Here is a 20,962-nt window from a genome sequence, read left to right as displayed (position 1 = left end):
AATTTGTTCAACTAAAATCCTTCAAGATGATGTTCCAGCATGGCTGCAGTGAAATGACTGAAACAAGTAAAAGAATAACAGAATATATACATATATATATTTGGGTCACTTTTCTCAGCTGAAAGTTTACTGGATATAACCACTACTGCAACTGCTGCAAGCTTTTCTGCTACAATTCTTGTTGAAACATCGATTTAAAGAGATAAATAGTTAATTTAATCTATTTTGCTCATTAGCATTTTATATCCAGCCATATTAAGCAACTTAATGGCTCTCACAATTCACACTCCTTAATCAAAATTTATTCCCTTCTTCATGAAATTTCTCTTATTTCATTCTTACATTATTTATTAACACCCATCCCACTTCACTACCATCTTTTTACTTTTGCAAGTTATTTATTTATTATCATATTGATCAAAATGCTAGATTGATTTATTTTTAAGCTATCGAAAGCACAATAATATACACATCTAATCAGGCTACAGCTATTACTAACAATTGCAGTTCTTGTCATCTTTAGTCTGATCCTTCTATTTTCTGAGTTCACATCCAATTGTGATTGACTTTGCTTTTCGTTTCTCCAGTATTTGTAAAATAAGCACTAGGTGTGTTTGCCTCCATCCAATTCCTCCTCCCTTAAAATCAGTGTTTGTTTGTTTATAGACCCATATTTTAGTGGTTCAGCAATACAGACCAATAGAAAAAAATACCAGACTTCAAAAAAAAAAGGAAAGAAGTCCTGGGGTCAATTTATTCAGTTGAACCCCTCAAGGTGATGTTCCAGCATGACCACAGTCCAATGTACACTGGGGAAAATAACCCAATTATTTGTGCAAACTTGTGACCTTGAACTAGAAAGAAAGAAGTCACTGTTAACATCATTATCATAACTAATATAAAGGACTATGATTTTTGTAGATGCTTAATGAAAATGAGTTTAAACCTTTAGCATTTAAACCAACCATACCCAGCCCTGATACTCTACCTGTTTTATGTTCAAACCTGTCAAATCCAGTTTCTCACACCCACCCTACAAAATCATTTAAAAAATAAAGAATCATCATTGAAATCTTGAAGCTGTGAGATAATGCATGATTAATTCAAAACAATGTGAATAAATAAATATTACATTTGAAAAAGCAATCTAAATTACTAAAGGGTTAATCTTACCATAGCCAGAATACTGTGCTTCAGTTTGTCTGGTTGACACTATAGTTTCCATTTCAGCTTCATAGTGAAATGTTCCAGATCAAATCCCTGTTCATTTCAGTTGCCTCATCTTTCAACTAGTCATACCCATCCATCTTCTATCATTACCTATGAAGCTTGCAAGCTATGAACAATTAATTGCCCTGAATACTGCCCCCATCACTCTATACACACCCCTCTTTTACTAGATCTATGAATAAGAAACCATACTAGTTATTTTCTCTCTCTCCTCAAACATCACCCTATCAATCATATCTCTTGTCTCACCACTTGTAATGCTTGCTTGCCAGCTGCCATCCATCACTCCCTCTCTGCTTCTTTTTCTTTCACTATTCACCCCATGCAGATTGACCATCATCTGAATCTGAACATGCTTTCATCTCTCTGGCTTATTCCTCATGACCTCTACACCTCTCTTTCATTGACTCTCTCTCTCTCTCTCTCTCTCTCTCTCTCTCTCTCTCTCTCTCTCACTCTCTCTCTTTCTCTTTCTGGGACCCTGCCACCCTCATCTATTTTCTTTCTTTCTTGTTCTCTTCCCCTACACCTTCCATCCATACTTGCCCTTATAATGTGGGATAGCTCTGGTCCCCATCTACATAATGCACCCCATTCCTCTGTCCCTTCATTACTCATCACCCTCATTACTGTCCCTTTCTAAGTAACACCTGACCCTAATCCTTTCCTTTTCTCCTGTTATTTCAGTACCCCCACCCCCAATAGTATCTACTCTGTTTCTCTCACCACCTTGCTTCAAATCTTCACTCTTCCCTTTCTTTCTCTCTCCCTCCCTAACTCTTTCTCTCATTCTCTCTCCTATTCTCTTCAAGTTGTAAGCTCTTTAGTCTTACAAGATTCAAAGCAACCTCACTAGAGCTAGTGCCATGAAAAAAAACACTCAGTACACTCTGTAAATGGGTTTGCATTTAGGAAGAGCATGCAGCCATTGAAACTATGCCAAAACAGACATTAGTCTATGATGTAGTCGTCTGACTCATCAAATCCTGTCAAGTCATCCAGCCCATGCCAGTGAGCAAATGTTTAATGATAATGATGATGATATAGATAAATACATATATAGGCACAGGAGTGGCTGATTGGTAAGTAGCTAATAGGTGTAGGAATGGCTGTGTGGTAAGTGGCTGTAGGCGCAGGAGTGGCGGTGTGGTAAGTAGCTTGCTTACCAACCACATGGTTCCGGGTTCAGTCCCACTGCGTGGCACCTTGCACAAGTGTCTTCTGCTATAACCTCAGGCTGACCAAAGCCTTGTGAGTGGATTTAGTAGATGGAAACTGAAAGAAGTCCGTCATATATATATGTGTGTGTTTGTGCATCTGTGTTTGTCCCCCCACTATTGCTTGACAACCGATGTTGGTGTGTTTATGTCCCCATAACTTAGCGGTTCGGCAAAAGAGACCAATGGAATAAGTACTAAGCTTACAAAGAATAAGTCTTGGGGTCGATTTGTTCAACTAAAGGCAGTGATCCAGCATGGCTGCAGTTAAATGACTGAAACAAAATAAAAGAGTAATATAAAAAATTAAAATATATAAAACATAAGTAGGGAGGGAGTTCCAGGTAGCCAACAACCTAGGAAAGAAGAGCCCCTAAGAGCAGAGGCCATTATAGAAGCAGAGGTGACATTATAGAAGAGAGGTAACAGCAAAGCAGTGAACCAGAAGCCAGAGCATGTCTGTGAGGGAATTTATACCAAGCAGTCAGATGGCCCTTTTCTATATATGGTCTAGAGTACCTGTATGCAGCAGCACCCTCCCAGATTTGAAAGGAAGATTCGCTTCTGGACCTCTTTGAGCTTTGTAGAAAGTGAATAGCTTTTGAGGGATGAAGAGTCTTCTGACCATTAACAGAAGGGTTAGTTGTTGGTATACACTCCTACTTATGTTAAATATTTGTTTTTGTTAGGAAAAATTCTCCTTGATAGTGAGACCCAGCATTTGGAATGATTGTGAGAGCTCCAGCTACATGCATGCTATTCATGTTTAAGTGGGGTATAAGATAACAATGTTTTGTTGGTATAAGTACATATCTATGATTACTTGTTAAAGCACATGTGCATACATACATTACTAGTTGCTTCCCATGTCCATGAATGTCAAGTTTCCTCTCAATTAAGTGGGTACTCCATGTTGATAGTTTTAATGACTGACAAGGACAATCCTTACACAAAAGAGGCTAGAATAAAAATAGCAAAGAAGAGTTGTTGACAGAAGTCATGGTTGTGGCAACTTTAAAAGGGTCATTCCAGATGGTGATAGAGTGACACATTTGAAACACTTCCGAGCTTCTTTACCATGTTTTTGTCTCAATTTCAACCATTTTGAGGATTAACTGTAGCTTGTGTTTGTAATAGCAGAGAGGACAACCTTGTGGTCCGTTTCCGATGGTTAATTCACTAGAGAAAATCTGGCAGAAGAACCTCTCTTCTTTCATTCTAACCACATGCTCTGATCATCATAGCCAGTGTTTCACCATAGTGGGTTCTATGCTTGAAGTAGTACTTATGGTTTGTTACTAAAGCAATCATCATCATCATCATCATTTAATGTCCTGATTTCCATGCTCGCAGGGATCAGAGAGAATTTGTTGAGGCAGATTTTCTGCAGCTGGATGGCTTTCTAGTTGCCAACCCTCATTTTTTCCCATAGCTAAACATTTTTTACAAAGAAGACTGAAAACAAACAGCTTTGCTTGTACAATGATAATGCTTATTTACAACCATTATGTGAAGCCTAGACAAGGGTACACACAAACACATATATACACATATGTATGACCAGCATTTTTCAGTTTCCATCTAATAAATCTACTCACAAGTTTGGTTGGTCAAGGGCTATAGTATAAGATATTTGCCCAAGAACCACACAATGGAAGAATCCAAAATCACATGGTTCAGAAACAAGCTTCTTAACCATAAAGCCACATCTATGCCTTTGTGTGTGTGTGTGTGTCTGTGTGTGTGTGTGTGTGTGTGTGTGTGTGTGTGGTGGTAATTGACAGAACAAAAACAAAAGTAGGAAATGTAAACCACTGTATGCAGGAAACTGAAAAATTTAAGTTAGGTGATTGAAAAAACAATTATTTTAGTCTAAGCTATCTTCCACAACAATTTTAATCAATTAAATAATAATCTAAAACCCACAATACTGCAATTTTAAGATGATAAAATATCCAGAAAATGCTGTTCAGAGATAATAAAATGATTTGTTATAAATTTACAAACAAAAAACAATTGTCTAAAAAAACTGAAGTCATCACTAAAGAGGATGAATATAATACCAGTGTTGTTAAGATCAACAAAAATAGTTTTGTCTGCGAGAGGAATTAAAGTTAGAACCAAATACCTCCAAAACCTACTAGAGCTATCACTCAGCCTGCTAGAAATACCAGCTAAATTTCTCTGAAAGAACACTCTATCATCTTTAAACCTTTAGCATTTAATCTGGCCATGTCTGATCTAAATGTTTTACCTGGTTTATGTTAAAACTGACCTCATCCAGCCTCTCACCCCTACCCTACAATGTTATTCTAAAAATATACAAACATACCATTAAAATCTTGAAGCTACGAGGTAATGCATGATTAATTCAAAACGATGTATATAAATAAGCATCACATTTGACAAAGAAATCTGAATGCTAAAGGGTTAAGAAAAAGGAAGGTCACATTAGTATTGAATACCTGATGTCTATAAAAGATTGAATAAAAATGTCTGGAACATCTTAATTCATAGGTTTGTTTGATCAAATCTGACCTATGCTAAATAATAGCATCTTTATTGATAATGGCTAAGATACTGAAAAGTATGCTAGAAATCTGACGTGTTTGCCAGATAAAATTGTTTTGGTTAGTTTGAATTTATGCAGCAGTATATCTGTAATAATTTTTAAAGTAGTAACAATAGAAATTGTTGAATCTCCATGAAATGTTGGTGTTGCTTGTTAACTGCTGCTACTCTTTACAGTCTGTCTGCAGATGTCAGTGGAATTTTTAGTAAATCATGGCCTGATTTAAATTGTCATTTCTATTTAATTTACTAAAGATGAGACTGTTGTTAAGCAATGTACATTATGACCAGGAAATCTCACTGTTACGCCATCATCTTCTGGCGCTTCATGTATGTACCTTTGAGAATTAACTGTCTTTCATCATAATTGTTATCATCATAGTCATCATTATCCTCATCATCATCATCATAACATTCACTTTTCCATGCTTGCACAGGTCAAACAGAGTTTATTGAAGCAGATTTTCTATGGCCAGATATTTTTTTTTGTTGCCAACCTTCACCCGTTTCCAAGGTAATATTTCCCAGACTCGATGTTTCAGACTATTGGAAATGAATGACACTGCTTGTATGGCAGTGATACTCATTTACAACTATCATGTGATGTGTAGACGAAGAGACACAAACATTCACTCTCTCAGACTCACACACACATACACACACACATATGTACATAAATACATACATACATACACACATATATGTATACATGCATACATGATGGGCTTCTTTCAGTCTCCATCTACCAAACCCACTCACAAGGCTTTGATTAGCTTAGAACTATAGTAGAAGACACCCAAGGTGCCAGACAATGAGACTGAGCCTGAAACCATGTTGTTAGAAAGCAAACTTCTCAACCACACAGCTATGCCTGTACCAATACACACGGTTACACTTGCAAGTTTATATAGTATAAAGGTAGTGTAAAGGTAACCAGTGGTTAAGGCAGCGGACTTGCGGTCAGGGGATCGCAGTTTCAATTCCCAGACCGGGCGTTGTGTGTGTTCATTGAGCGAAAACACCTAAAGCTCCACAAGGCTCCGGCAGGAGGTGGTGGCAACCCCTGTTGTACTTTTTCGCCCCAACTTTCTCTCACTCTCTCTTCCTGTTTCTTGAGTAATGCTTCGATAGACTGGATTCCCGTCCAACTGGGGGAAACACGTATGCCACAGAAACCGGGAAACCAAGCCCATGAGCCTGGCTAGGCTTGAAAAGAGCACATAAATAAAAAATAAATTTGAAGAAACTTATTTGATACTCTTGACAAACTCTGTTTCCGCAGAATATTTTGAAATTATTTCTGCTTTCATTCACTGGCTAATGAAGACATAAGGTGATACAATCTTGACACATGTAAGCAATTAATAGTGTAGTCTGATGATGAATGCATGAGATCTCATCAGAAACTCAGCTTAGACTGTAACTTTAAAAGCTTTACAGCTGACACATAAAGAAACCAAATATTTTTATAATTTATTCATAATTGGAATCTCTTCTTCCTATATATAGATCAAAATGGAGAAAACAAAGCACTAGCTTTAACTTCAGCTATACATCAGGATCATTTTTTTTTTTGGAAATAACCCTGAAAGATTCTCTGACTTATGACTTTACTCTTCAGGTAGAAAATCATGCCATCTCTCATCAGATTGATTTTAAAACTGTAATTATGAAATCTCAAATTTAAATTATCTGATCTGATGTATATTTTAGTGGAAGTGAATGGAATACTCTGAGACTTTAAGGAACCCAGTAACTCAACCTGATGAGCACAGTATATCTTGCTGTCAGTAATAGTTAATAAATTTACCTACTTAGACACTTATTTGTAGCCCAACTTAGTCAACTTAGTTAACACAATGCTTTCCTACAAGTTATTTAGTACAATCAGCATATATACTCTGTACCATTATGTTGTGTTGCATTCTAATAAAGAAATTATTCAGCACTTCCAAAATAGATGGCTTTTGTTTCAGTTAAAGTATTTTAGTTTCAGTCATAGAAATGTTAATTTTTAAGTTTATAATGAGATATATCATCAGACCTAACTTCAGTTAAGGCTACAGTTAGGTATGATGAAAGTTCTGAAACTGAGAGAATCAATATTTCTGAAAATTGCCTTGACTTGTCAACCTTGGTTTCCGATAGAGTTCTATAATAGTAACCCAATCAAACACTATAAACTAATAAACCTCAACTAAGCTGACAACTTTGCAATAACTGGCAACAGGTATGTGGGTATCCAATTAGTCATTCAATGCATCTGTGTGTATGCATCGTATGCTGGCATGAAAATCAATGCTGCTAAGACAAAATTTGTACTCACTGGTAGCTCACCTTCTTAAAGGGCCTCATCATACTCATTGGTGAGATTCTGAATGCATTTGATCAATTCAAGTGCTTTGTTGTTGCACTCTTTCATTATCAACAGCCAGCTTTAGACCAGGACACATTCATGTAGACACAAAATTTTGCATGTGTTGAGCATGATTTTGCACCATGCTAGTCTTGTGAAGCAAGACTATGAGAGTGGCAAACATACATAAGCTGGAAGTATTTGACCAGTTTTACTCTTGCCAAATCCTTCATGTTCTTGCTTTGGATTTTGTCAAATTTTGAAGATTATTATGGCCATATTGATTGTCTTTGCAGCTCTTGTTTAAAAAATACCTTTGCTGGTGTGATCATTCACTGTTATCCACAGAGCAAATTCATCTATGATGTAGCCATACCAAAGTGCCTTTTGGGACAGCATAAACAGCAAGTGAAGTAGTTGAAAATGTGGTTTAGTATGCTTAAGTCTGATGTTAAATTGATATCCTTGCATACATGCTATTCTCCATTAAAATCATGACTAATTGACATTCACTGTATCAGACATTTTGTGATCACTGAGCATAGTTGGCTTCTGTTTGCAATACTGTGGATTCATTGATTGGAACTAGTTCAATTGGGTGAACACCAACATAACTACAAATACACAAAACAATGAACCGTCTACTGACTTTAATCTGTGTTGTTCTACTCCCATCAAAGACCTGTTCAAAGACACCGTTCATTTGAATATTTTGCATTATATGCTAACACTAAAAAATATTGGAATTTTGAAGTATCATTTTGATGATATTGTATGCATGCAGTTTCATATTGGGTTTAAAGAAGAATGTAAATAACTTTATACTATAATAACAATAGCAATGATTGAATCTCCATGAGGTACTGCGATTTGAAGGAGAGATTTGGTTGCTTTTTTTTAGCAGCTTGAGGACCACATAGAGACCTCTCAGCACAGCAATTTTATTATTCCCAAACTATGAGGACTTATTCAGATTGCAGCATTGCTATACTTTGGGAAATTATGATTTATTTAAGATCATTATCATTATTATTTCTCTGATATGTATAAGAGCCAAACATTGAGTTTATAAGCATTGCAATAAACTCAAGACATTCAACTCTGTTAGCTTAAGGTTTCATGCCTAATTAAATTGTCCTCATATTCTAAGATTCCATGCCAGAGGTTTTGCACCTGCTCCTTCTTAACTACAGTATATCATGCATAATTAAGAAGTCATCAATTTTTAAAATCTTTTCTTTCTTACTGTTTTTATTTTATTTATTTATTTATTTTGTAATACTGGCAGATATATAGGCAGACCATGGTTAGTTTTCTTTTGCTTAAGAAAAAAATATTAATATTTTATATTTTTAAATATATTTCTTAATTACATCATAATTGATATTTCACAATTACCTTGCATGTTTTTTCATCTCCTTTCATCCAAATCATTTCTTATAAGTATATTGTGTGTATGACTGTGTCTGTACATGGACATGAATGTGCACCTGTGCATGTATGTTTGCTGAGGATTGTGTGTGTATGTGTGTGTGTGAGTGCATGCTTGTGCACGTGTGTGTGTTTAAAATGAGGCAGTCTATTGTAACAGTTCTATGAATTTCTGTTCTTCCTGTAGAACTAATTCACCCCTAGGCTGCAGATTTTCTCCATTATTTGTTATTGTTAAAACTACTTTCACCTAACTCTATTTAAACAAAGCCACAACACTGAGGTCATTTGAAGCCCATACTCTTTGCCTTGTGTACATACAGTGCATCCCTGATAGAATAGTAATTTAATACATCTGATTCTGTTAGTTTCAATACTTATTTATAAGCCAAAGTTTCCACACTGAATGTTCACTGGTGTTACTTGAGAAACTGACATGCTGCTGTTAATTATCTTTTTTTTTTAACTCTGGATTAGTTTTAATTGTGAAGATCTATAATCAAATGTATTCCATCCTTTTGCATCCCATCATTTTAGTTTCAGTCATCATGTTCCTGATGCTACATTAACCAGTGTTGTCTTACATGTCATCAGTTTTAATGTAGATTCTAATGTAATTTAAGTGAAATTTGACTGCTGTTTCTAGCAGCTTGAGCAACCATATAAATTGTTTGGCTTGATTGGTACACATATGATGCTGAAGGTTTTTGTTTGTTTGTTTTTTATCTGTCTATCCAAACATCTACTCTACCTTTTAAAGCATCCATTAGATATATTGTTTATATAATATTGAATTGCAAAGTACATTTTTTTTTACTGTGATGAACAAACTACTTTCTTATTTTCAAGACTCCCTCAAGGTCATAATAAGTACTAATTGTTGTTTTTAGTGGTATTATTTTACCAAGATTCTATTGATATTTATGCTTGACATAATCACTAACAATTTTATAAGGTACTATATAAATATTAACAATATTTGTTTGTGCTTGCACAGATATGTGTCTATACGTGTGTACATTCACTGTTCTGTGTACTTTCAATGTTCCTCATTCTTCATTTTCTTTCTAAGAATTTTTTTTTTTTTTCCTTTATTGGGTTTATAACTTTTTATCTTCCTGTAAATGAAGATATTGAAAGTCATGAAAATTGCATGACTGCCCACATATTTACTTGTAAGTGCAATTGCGCACTACTGATTTAAGAGAGTTTTTTCATACACACACACACACACACACACCATATAAAGCTGTACTTGAAGTACATTGGAGGAAATATCATAGCAACTAGTATGTGACTAGTTTATTTCCAAGATAAATTCTGTTGCTACTGAATTACATTAGAGGATTTCAAATTAATTAATAACTTAGTATTTCTAGGAAATTCCTATGAGAATACTCGTTTTATATTCACACATTATTTTGATAACCAAACTGTTCCTCATTATATATTTATCTGATAAGGGAAGCGGAGCTGGCCAAGAGGGAAGAACATCTACTAAAAAGTATTTCATTTTTCACCTGTTTCAGTATTTAATTTTTTACTTGCTGAGACACTGCCTTGAATGAATCAACCTCAGGATTTATTTTTTTGAGTTTGATACTTATCCTATCGGTCACTAATGTCAAACTGTTCTAAGTTATAGGGATGTAAGCAAACTGACACCAGTTGTTAAACAGTGGTTGAGGACACACACACACATACACATGCACATATATATATATGAATATATACAACAGGTTTCTGTTATTTACTGCCTCCCACTCCAAGGTGCACTGGAATTGAACTCAGAACCATGTCATTGGGAAGCAAACTTTGTACTACACTGCCACACTTGCACATTGCAGTTTTTAGATTTAATCCTTTCAGTTGCAAATTCAAATCTAATTCATTTTTTTTATTCACAATTGATAAAATGAAAGCAGTAATAAAATTGGAATTAATTCATTGTTTTTTTTTTTAATAAAAATTAGCCTTTTTTATCTTGTCTGGTTCAAAGAAATCCTTTCTTTACCTCAAAAGTAAACTTACCCATTGATAACAAATTAAAAAAGAAAAATTTAAATCTTATATGAAAATTTACCAACCACATGGTTCCAAATTCAGTCCCACTGTGTGGCACCTTGGGCAAGTGACTTCTACTATGGTCTCAAGCCAACAAAAGCCTTGTGAGTAGATTTGGTAGATGGAAACTGAAAGAAGTCTATAGTATATATACATGTATATATATCTATCTGTGTCTTTGTGTCTGTTTGTCCCTCCACCACTGCTTGACAACTGGTGTTGGTGTGTTTACATCCATGTAACTTAGCAGTTCAGCTAAAAGAAACCAATAGAATAAATGCCAGGCTTAAAAAAAAGAAGTACTGGAGTTGATTGATTCATTCAACTAAAAATTTAGAGTGGTGCCCCAATATTGCCTGAAAAGATTCATAGATCAATATTTACAAAATATAAGTAGCTAGTGTAATTTTGCATTTCATATCCTAAGCATCTCTTATTGTAGGTTACCTGTGTAGTTCAATACTGTAGCTTAATACATCACCTTACTATATTTTAACCGTTATATCTTTACAACTCTTATATCTTGAAGAACATCTAATTTATTATTGCTTTTTATTTTCTCTTATTCTTCAGATCACAGCGTACCTCGGCAAACGGGATTTTATTGACCATCTTTCTCACATTGACCCTGTTGGTAAGTCATTAAAGACAGTGATAAATTTTTCATGTATCTGTACTTGTGATGAAGCAATCAATTCATTTGTTGTAAGATACCAGAGTTCTAGTCCATACTGATTTAATTGTAGAAAAATATCATTACATAAATAGAAATATTACATTTCTAAACCTCCCAGAGATATCTATCTATACAGTAGCAGCATGATAAAGTGATGGTATGTTGTCAACTTAATGTGACAGTCCCATGAAAGGGAAGAATGCTACTGCTATTTAGCACCAGGAAACACCATTTCCTATTGGCCATGACACATTTTCTCTGTCCTTATATTTTCAAAGGGGGATATAAGCACCCCCACCCAGCAAAGCCAGCAACCAGAGACTAGTTTCAGAGTCATTGCTCATCATCAGTCTGGAGTAGCATGGCTTGTTAGCTGAATTTTTTATTAAGAAAATAAATGTCACACATACATGGTACAGCACAAAACAACACATACAAATGAAGTTAATGTGAGTTCAAATGAACCTTATTTAAAAGAAGGAAGGTGAGGTGTGTTTTTTCTGTACAGTTGCTGTGCTGAAAGAATATATGTGGAAGACTAGAATGCAAGGACTCATGATGGGATCCTTCCTCTCTAGCTCTGGTTTGCTACAATTCTTCAGTTATCATCTGAAGAGCAAGATAGAGCTGGAGAGAAGGATCCTGTTGCAAAGTGTGTTTGAGGAAAGATGGAAGGCTGTTTTAAGAAAGGTGGGTGCAAGTAACCTTACTTAATCTGCACTGGAAAAAAAAGGAAAGGGGTAGTCACTGGACCTTTTTAGCAACCAGGTATAATCCCCTCCCCAAAAGGAAAAAGACTATAAATTAAAATTAATCATTAAAATTTTTAAATGAGGATCATTTGAACTCCTATTAACTTTTTTGTATGTGTTGTTTTGTGCTGTACCATGTATGTGTGACATTTATTTTCTTAATAAAAAATTCACCTAGCAAACCATGCTACTCCAGACTGATGATGAGCAATGAGTCTTAAACTAGTCTCTGAGTGCTGGCTTTGCTGGGTGGAGGTGCTTATCTCTCCCTTTGAAAACATAAGGACACAGAAAATGTGTCATGGCCAACTGGAAATGGTGTTTCCTGGGGCTAAATAGCAGTAGCATTCTTCCCTTTTGTGGGACTGTCACATTAAGTTGACAACATACCATTACTTTATCATTACATAATAATCTTTATAATGATTTTTTTTTGGGGTTGGGGGGATCAACTATAGTTTATATAATTCTACAGTGCTTACGGCCATATCAAGTTGAAAACACCGGTTCTTGTCCGATTACCGAAGTTAAGCAACATCGACCCTAGTTAGTACTTAGATGGGTGACCGCTTGGGAAACCTAGGTGCTGTAAGCATATTTTTTAAGGCGTAGGAGTGGCTGCGTGGTAAGTAGGTTGCTTACAAACCACATGGTTCCGGGTTCAGTCCCACTACGTGGCACCTTGGGCAAGTGTCTTCTACTATAGCCTTGGGCTGACCTTCTGAGTGGATTTGGTAGACGGAAACTGAAAGAAGCCTGTCGTATATATGTATATATATATATGTATGTGTGTGTGTGTATATGTTTGTGTGTCTACGTTTGTGTGTCTGTGTTTGTCCCCCCAACATCGCTTGACAACTGATGCTGGTGTGTTTACGTCCCTGTAACTTAGCGGTTCAACAAAAGAGACCGATAGAATAAGTACTAGGCTTACAAAGAATAAGTTCTGGGGTCAATTTGCTTGACTAAAGGCGGTGCTCCTGTATGGTCACAGTCAAATGACTGAAACAAGTAAAAGAGTAAAAAGAGAGTAAAAGAGTGACTTTTTTCATACTCATAAGAAATTTTGTTTCACTAGCAAGACTTGACCTTAGAAAAACTCATATATATATATATATATATAAGCTTTGTTTTTGTAATTTGTTCTTTTACAGTTTGTCCTTTATAACTTTAAAAATGTGTAAAGATTTCATAAAAATTTAATAAGATCTTTGTCATACTTGTTCTTTGACAAGTTTCAGAAAATTAGATTGGAATGTTGAAACTGAATTATATAACTCATTTTCTAAATTCTCATCAATGCATGAGATGAGTTTATTAATGTACGAATTCTAACAGTAGAAAATGTTCATTCTCATGCCCATAGTGGTATAAGTTAACAATTCCAATTGTCACAGTTAGAAAAGTTCAATCAATTCTTATTTGTCTTTTTTTTTTTAAATTCATTAAAAATTTAATTTATGGGAGAAACAGATCTGTTATATTTTTCTTGAAATTTATCACATGAATTTCATCTGGTTAGTTAAAAAAGGGGGTTTCATTTACCTTGAAGTTCTTTTTTTTTTTTTTTTGTATGTTGAAGCAGACTACATCTGCATAATAGACTTTAAATTTAGAAATATTTAACCAATCTTTTATTGTGTATTGCATATTTCCAATATTATCGTCACCATCAACAACATCACCAACTGTGGTGCCTGATACACTCTGCTAAAAGCTTTTGCGTCAGCATGCTGTTCAGAAATATTAATTTGCCTCTTGGTATAAAGCTCTATACTTCACTAGCAACAGCTTATGAAGTAACAGAGGTTATGTTGTCCTAAAGAAAAATATTAAGTAAATATTGTAAATGTTTCAAATAAAGTGAATAAATATTTTAATTATTACAAATCGTGAATAGGGATAGGAGGAAAATTCTGATTTTGGATTTCAACGTCACTTTTATGGATAGAATGCCTTTCTTTTCCTTTACTCTGTCCTTAGTTTTTTTTGGGGTTTTTTTTTGTATGTACTAAATTTATTGAGAGCTCAATTTAATCAATCAAAAAACAGGAAATCAGATGAACTTGGTCAAGGACAAGAGTCATTCTCAGATCTAGAAGCCACTGTTACATCTAATAGGACTAACATGTCTGTGGCTATCATTTTACTGCTAAACATCAGACACACTCCTCATTGCATTTAATTAATCAAATTTTGGAGTTGTCATCCCTTGCTTTTTCTTTTTTTTTTTTTTTTTGCTTACCAAAATTAGTCAGGAAAAGATTTGTTCTCATCACTAATTAATTAAAATTACACAAAGGGTGTGATTTAAAATTTATTGGCATACTACATCAAGTATGTCTGTGTCCACTTTACTATAATCTGCATGAAGTGGTCGAGTCACACAGCTACTGTCCAAAGTAAAAAGGATGAAGTAATCAAGAGAAATGGTGAATAGAACAGATCTCAGCACTGTTTTTAAAGTTAATTGACCAGTTAACATTAATAGATAGATTTCCTGTTCAGTGGATAGGAAATAGCTAAGTAAAGAATCAATACTGTATTATTGGTATAACTCAGAAGTATAGTAGTAGCAATAACATTTGATATAGAAGTTCAAGTTTCATAATCATGGATTACAATGAAAAGTCACATTGTGTCAACAGATTTGATATTGGTTAAATTAAGTTGTTATTATTGTTGTTCTTTAGCCGTAGGTCAGTCCTGATTAAGACAATGAATGACCAAGACAACCAATAATCAAAGGCTTTACCTCCATGAACAGCTTATCTTTTATTCAGGTATAGTGTGATATATCCTAAGGACCTTTCTTAGTAGCATATCATTTGAGGAAGATTTAGTTGCTGTTCCTAGAAGATCTAACAGCAATGTATAGGCTCCCCTGTGAATTCGTAATTACATTAAATTAATATCAAGAAACATTGCTCTCCATACACAATTAGATTATTCTGTAGTATCTTAGGTTTGATATAAAAGAAGCCTGGATAATAAAGGCAAGAATACATCAATGTTGAGAAAATATGTTAAATTAAATTTGAATGTGAAACTGAACTTATAATTTGATTTAATAATGTCTAATGTGGTCAGAGATGATTATGATTACAACAACAATTCTCATCTTCATTATCACAATCTGCTCTATTTAGCTTTGGTCAATTCAGTTTGCATCATAAGAAAGTTAAACATAATGTGACTTTTACAGTCTAGCTTTGGCTTACTCATCCTAATATGTCACTAATTTAGGTTGCCACATCATATATATAGGACTTCTGTTGGCCAACTTTCACTATACCTCTGTACATGCATGTGTACAATTTTTTGTAGATGGCTGGCACTTGCTCATACTTGCAAGATTCCCCCTCTCCATGCTACTGTTGTTTATCCAAGAGAAAGGCCAACAATTCGGGTTGATACAGCTTAACACTAATGTCATCACTGGCATTACGGTCAGAATGCAAAGAGCCAAAACAGATACCATGAGACATCTTTCCTCACCCTCTGGCAGTTCCTCTGATCCACTGCTCAAGATTGGTACTTTTTATTGACGCCCCCTCCCTCCAAGGATGAGAGATGAAGTTGACCTTAGAAGGATTTGAACTCAGAGCATAGGGAGTCAGAGCAAATACTGTGAAACTCTGTTAATTCACCACCTTTCCATCTCATAGCTTATACTCAAATACATTGAAATATACTAGTGATTTGGCTGAAGCAGCTTAGAGCAATGCAAAGGTTAAATTCCTTTTACATAATAAAGTTGCAAGTTTTATATGTTTCAACTCTTAAACACGTTTTGATCATTTTTACAGTAGATGCACAGATGTTTAGTTAAAAAGTTTACTTTACCACTATTAGTTTGAGCTTTGATTCCACTGAGCAGTACTTTGGTTAATTGTCTTCTTATCTTAGGTTCAGATTGACCAAAGTTGTGTGAATGAAATCTGATTGATGAAAACAAAATGGAAGTCCATCTATTACACCATTTCTCTTCTTCTGTGGCTGGCTTAATCCATCATCTTGTTTAATGCCATCACCTGGCCCTTAAGTACTCAAAATAGAGATTATTCTGTTGCAAGAATTGAAGCCAGGCCTCTGTCTCGGGATAACTTCCTCCTGCCAGTCTCAGAAGCTCTGAAAACAGTCACAAGTGCTGCTCTTCCTCCTCTGATTAGGTCATATAAAGAAAAATATGTATATAAACACCAAACTGGCAATACTCAGTCTGGTTGGGCATTCTACTGCTGCCTTTTCTACAACACACACACACACACACACACACACACACACATACACTCTCTTAAATAAAGAGACATGCTTTCAAGAATTAGAAGATTGGAGATAGCAGAGAATTATACCAGATAGCTAAAAGAGAAGCTAGATAACAACTCTATTTTTCCAAGGGAAGAAGCAGAGTGAAAGAGATTAGCCAGTGTTCTACAGTAGGAGGACTAGAGGCATAAGGTGTTCTGGATTGCAAGACAGTACATCAGAAAAGAAATTGAGATGTTGTGAGAGAGAAGTGTGTATGGATGTCTAATGGTACATTTACCTTTTGTGATTCAGAAAAGAAAGAGGGATAGAATCATTATGGTGAAAGGTTACAAAATGAGGAGAATGCATGGGAGAAAGAGAGTCTTGCTAATATGAACCTGATGGAGGGACCAGCTGTTCTAGTTGACAGCAATATGATAGATAAAGCAAGGAAAAACCCTTAGTTCATCAGGATTTGCACTGTGATGTTTAAAATGTCTGGTAGAATGAGATGGCGATGATGACAATGACAATGGATAGATGGACATATGAACAGATGTGTTACATTATAGTTAATAAAAATTATGATTATTGTGACATCATTCTGATATATCATCCATATCTATTTTCTATAATTAGTACTCTTTTGCTAAAACCAGCAGCGGCACCAATCAGCTAATTTTCCGAAAGCTTCTTGCTTCTGTCTTGAATGAATGTGTTGAACATTGCGATGCATCATCTGCATCATTCTTAAGTATTCTTACGTTAAACTTTGAATCAACATATTTATTCTTGATCCTATAGTGGTTAGTGATAACTCGAACAAACTTTACTATTTTTTGCATTATTATTTATTATTTATTTTGTTATTTTGTTCCGGTTAAGCTAGATGGAGTTACACATGACATTTGCATATATTTCTCTAACATATGTCTTTATGGTTTGGTGGCCTTATTAGTATAAATAATCTTAACATGGAACTATTTTCTAATGAAGTACTCAACATTTATTTTAGTAAGATGATTTGCCCAAACACAGTCCCTGAGGCTTTAACTAATCAGTTAATGTATTTCTCAGCATTATATAAGCTGAATACTGGTATCAGGTCTCATTAAAAGAGATTTCATTTCCGAATTGTAAATACAAAATAGCAAAGCATGTTAGTGTTTAATGATATTCATAAAAGTGGTTTTATATCAATGTGTCTTGTTTATATAAAGTCATCAATTCACCAACAGAATGCAATAGACTTGTCATTAACCGTCACCACAAACATATTAACACACATATTGTACATATTTGCACATACATATGTACATACATACGTACATATATATATATATATATATATATATATATATATATATATATATAATATTTATACTAAATAGCCAATGAATATTCAATGGGTGGTACAACACTTTGTTAATTATGAATTCTGGTTTGTGTGTGTGTGTGTGTTTTTTTTTTTGTTTTGGTTTGTTTGTTTCTTTTTTACTATTTTACAAGCTTGCATTGCATGAGTGGGATGTTTTATGGGTTTTTTTTCCCCTTTATTATTGAAACATTTATTGTTTCTATCACTGACCAATCAGCCATGAAGTAGGAGTGGAACGTGCTTTTTTTCTGTTACTAAATAATTCAGAGATGCCATTTGCAAGAAAAAACAAATGTGAAGTTAATGTTAACATATCTAATGCATGTAGTATTTAAAAAAGCTATGCTACATAGGAATGAATATGCAGTAAGAAGTATCTTTACTTTCAAGGCAAGTTAAAAATTAACCACTCCACACTGTTTTTAATCCTATTCAGTAAGCTTAACTTTCATCAGTAAACTTCGCCTTCATCAGTAAACACAGCCTCATCAGCAACCTTAACCTTCATCAGTAACCTTAGCCTTCATCAGTAACTTTAGCCTTCATCAGTAAGCTTTAATCTACATCAGTAGCCTTAGCCATCATTAGTAACCTTAGCCTTCATTAGTAACCTTAGCCTCATCAGTAAGCTTTAGCTTCATCAGTAAGTTTTAGCTTTCATCAGTAAGCTTTAGCTTACATCAGTAATCTTAGCCTTCAGCAATAAGCTTTAGCCTTTGTCGGTAACCTTGCACTTTGTCAGCAATTTGAACATTTATCAGTAACCTTAGCCTTCATCAGTAAGCTTTAGTCTACATCAGTAGCCTTAGCCATCATTAGTAACCTTAGCCTTCATCAGTAACCTTAGCCTCATCAGTAAGCTTTAGCCTTCATCAGTAACCTTAGCTTTCATCAGTAATGTAATCCTTTGTCAGTGACCTTAGCCTTCATCAGTAATCTTAACCTTCATCAATAACCTTAGCCTTCATCAGTAAGCTTTAGTCTTCATCAGTAACCTTAGCCTTCAACAGTAAGCTTTAGCCTTCGTCAGTAATCTTAGACTTTGTCAGCAACTTGAACCTTTATCAGTAACCTTAGCCTTAATTAGTAAGCTTAATTAGTAATTAGCCTACATAAGTAACCTAGCCTTCATCAGTAACCTTAGCCTTCATCAGTAAGCTTTAGCCTTCATGATTAACCTTAGCCTTCATCAGTAAGCTTTAGCCTTCATTAGTAAGCTTTAGCCTACATCAGTAACCTAGCCTTCATCAATAACCTTAGCCTTCATCAGTAAGCTTTAGCCTACATCAGTAACCTTAGCCTTCATCAGTAATCACAGCTTTCATCAGTAACCTTAGACTTTGTTAGTAACCTGAGCCTTCATCAGTAACCTTAAATTTTGTCAGTAACTTTAGCCTTATCATATGTAATGATCTACTAACATAAGAGTCATTAAATATTTCTGCAAAATTAATTTATTGATCTCTAAAGAATTTTATTTGCCTATGTCAATCAATACACAATGTATATTACCTACCTAACAGGGATATGTACTTGGATATCTAGCGACTTACCTAAAATAGACTTATCTGTTTAGAAGGTGATTTAAATACTAGGAAAGGAATTTCTGATTTTTAATTTTGTGTTTTTTTAATTTTCTTTTATACCAAACACTTCTAAATTTGTGAACTCTTTGAGAAACAATCTAAGAGTGGTGCTAATATTGTACAGAAATATAAGATTTATTAATTTCATTTTCCACTTGTTTAAAAGGTATAAAAAAATTACTAATTCATACAATAAATTAATTCAGTCTTATTATTGTACTGGTTATTATCTGATTTACAATGCCAATCTGCTCTTTCCATGCCAGTTTCAAAGTTATTAGCAAGAATCTTTGAAGTAGTTGGAAAATTAATAAGGCTTCTGACATTGTTCATTATGTGAGAGTATATTTTATTTAGAAAAAAATGACTATATTATCCATTATTGCTGTTTCCCTTTCCTTTTTTCTCAAAAATATAAATTTGTGTAATTAAGAATAATATAAAAGTGCCTTGCTTTATAATTTTCATAATCCAACATATCAAACTTCCCATTTAGTGATATAACAAAAAAGATTTTCATCTCTAGAATATAGATTTCTGGATTTATTTCTTGAAAGCATTTCTTGTGGAAAAAAAAATTGTTCACAAAGTTATGTGCAAACTTAAAATCCCATACTGTTTATATGTATTTCTGTCAGTGTCTTTCAAATATTTTATTAAGAAGTCAGGAAAATTTTCAAGCATGAATAATTTATTAGTTGTCACAAAAACTCAGTGCCTGAACATCTTTTTTCACAGAAATGATTTTATAGTAGAAAAAATATCCTCATTAAATTTTTATAGAAGAATATAAGGCAAAAAATTATAACTTCATTTATTAGCAATGATATATATCATGCCTACTTGGAAAAGGGCATTAAATGATGACGATGACGACGACGATATATTGTCTTTTTACATGATTTAGAAGGACTAATGTATCATCACCATCATTTAGTGTCCACTTTTCTTTGCTTGCATTGATCAGACAGAATTTCTTGGGCAGATTTTCTACAGCTGGATGCACTTCCTGTCACCAATGCTCAATCGTTTCCAAGGATGTTAATAGTTTCCCTTTCATGAAAGACTGGTATGGTGATCTTATTTACAACCATCATCTCATTTACACACATATATATTATCATCATCACCATCATCATCATCATTTAGTGTCCGCTTTCCTTGCTGGCATGGGTTAGATGGTTTGACAGGAACTGGTAAGCCAGAGAGCTGTACCAGATTCCAGTCTGATTTTGGATTGCTTTCAATAACTGGATGACTTTCCTAATGCCAATCGCTCCAAGAGTGTAGTGGGTTCCTTTCATGTGTCACCAGCACAGGTGTTTTTACATGCCTCCAGCATCAGCCACAACTACAATTTCACTTGGCTTGATGAGTCTTCTCAAGCACAGCAAATCACCAAAGGTCTCAATCACTTGTCATCACCTCCATGAAATCCAACATTCAAAGA

The 20,962-nt window shown here is 34.5% G+C and overlaps 1 protein-coding gene and 1 non-coding gene across 2 annotated transcripts in view; both read left to right on the top strand.

Annotated features, from left to right (window-relative positions):
• LOC115211741 (beta-arrestin-1) overlaps positions 1-20,962 on the top strand; it is a 256,135-nt gene that overhangs the window by 182,258 nt on the left and 52,915 nt on the right. The window contains exon 3 of the mRNA XM_029780394.2: positions 11,443-11,503. Within this exon, the coding sequence (XP_029636254.1) occupies positions 11,443-11,503 (61 nt within the window). The remainder of the gene's footprint in view (positions 1-11,442; positions 11,504-20,962) is intronic.
• On the top strand, positions 12,774-12,892 carry LOC115212482. Its single transcript, XR_003881755.1, has one exon. It is a non-coding gene; the product is annotated as a 5S ribosomal RNA (ribosomal RNA).

Source organism: Octopus sinensis, linkage group LG5 (genome assembly GCF_006345805.1).
Source record: "Octopus sinensis linkage group LG5, ASM634580v1, whole genome shotgun sequence".
In the NCBI taxonomy this organism is placed as follows: Eukaryota; Metazoa; Mollusca; class Cephalopoda; order Octopoda; family Octopodidae; genus Octopus; species Octopus sinensis.
Note: the sequence above shows the minus strand (reverse complement) of the source record. Positions and strands in the feature narration are given on the sequence as shown.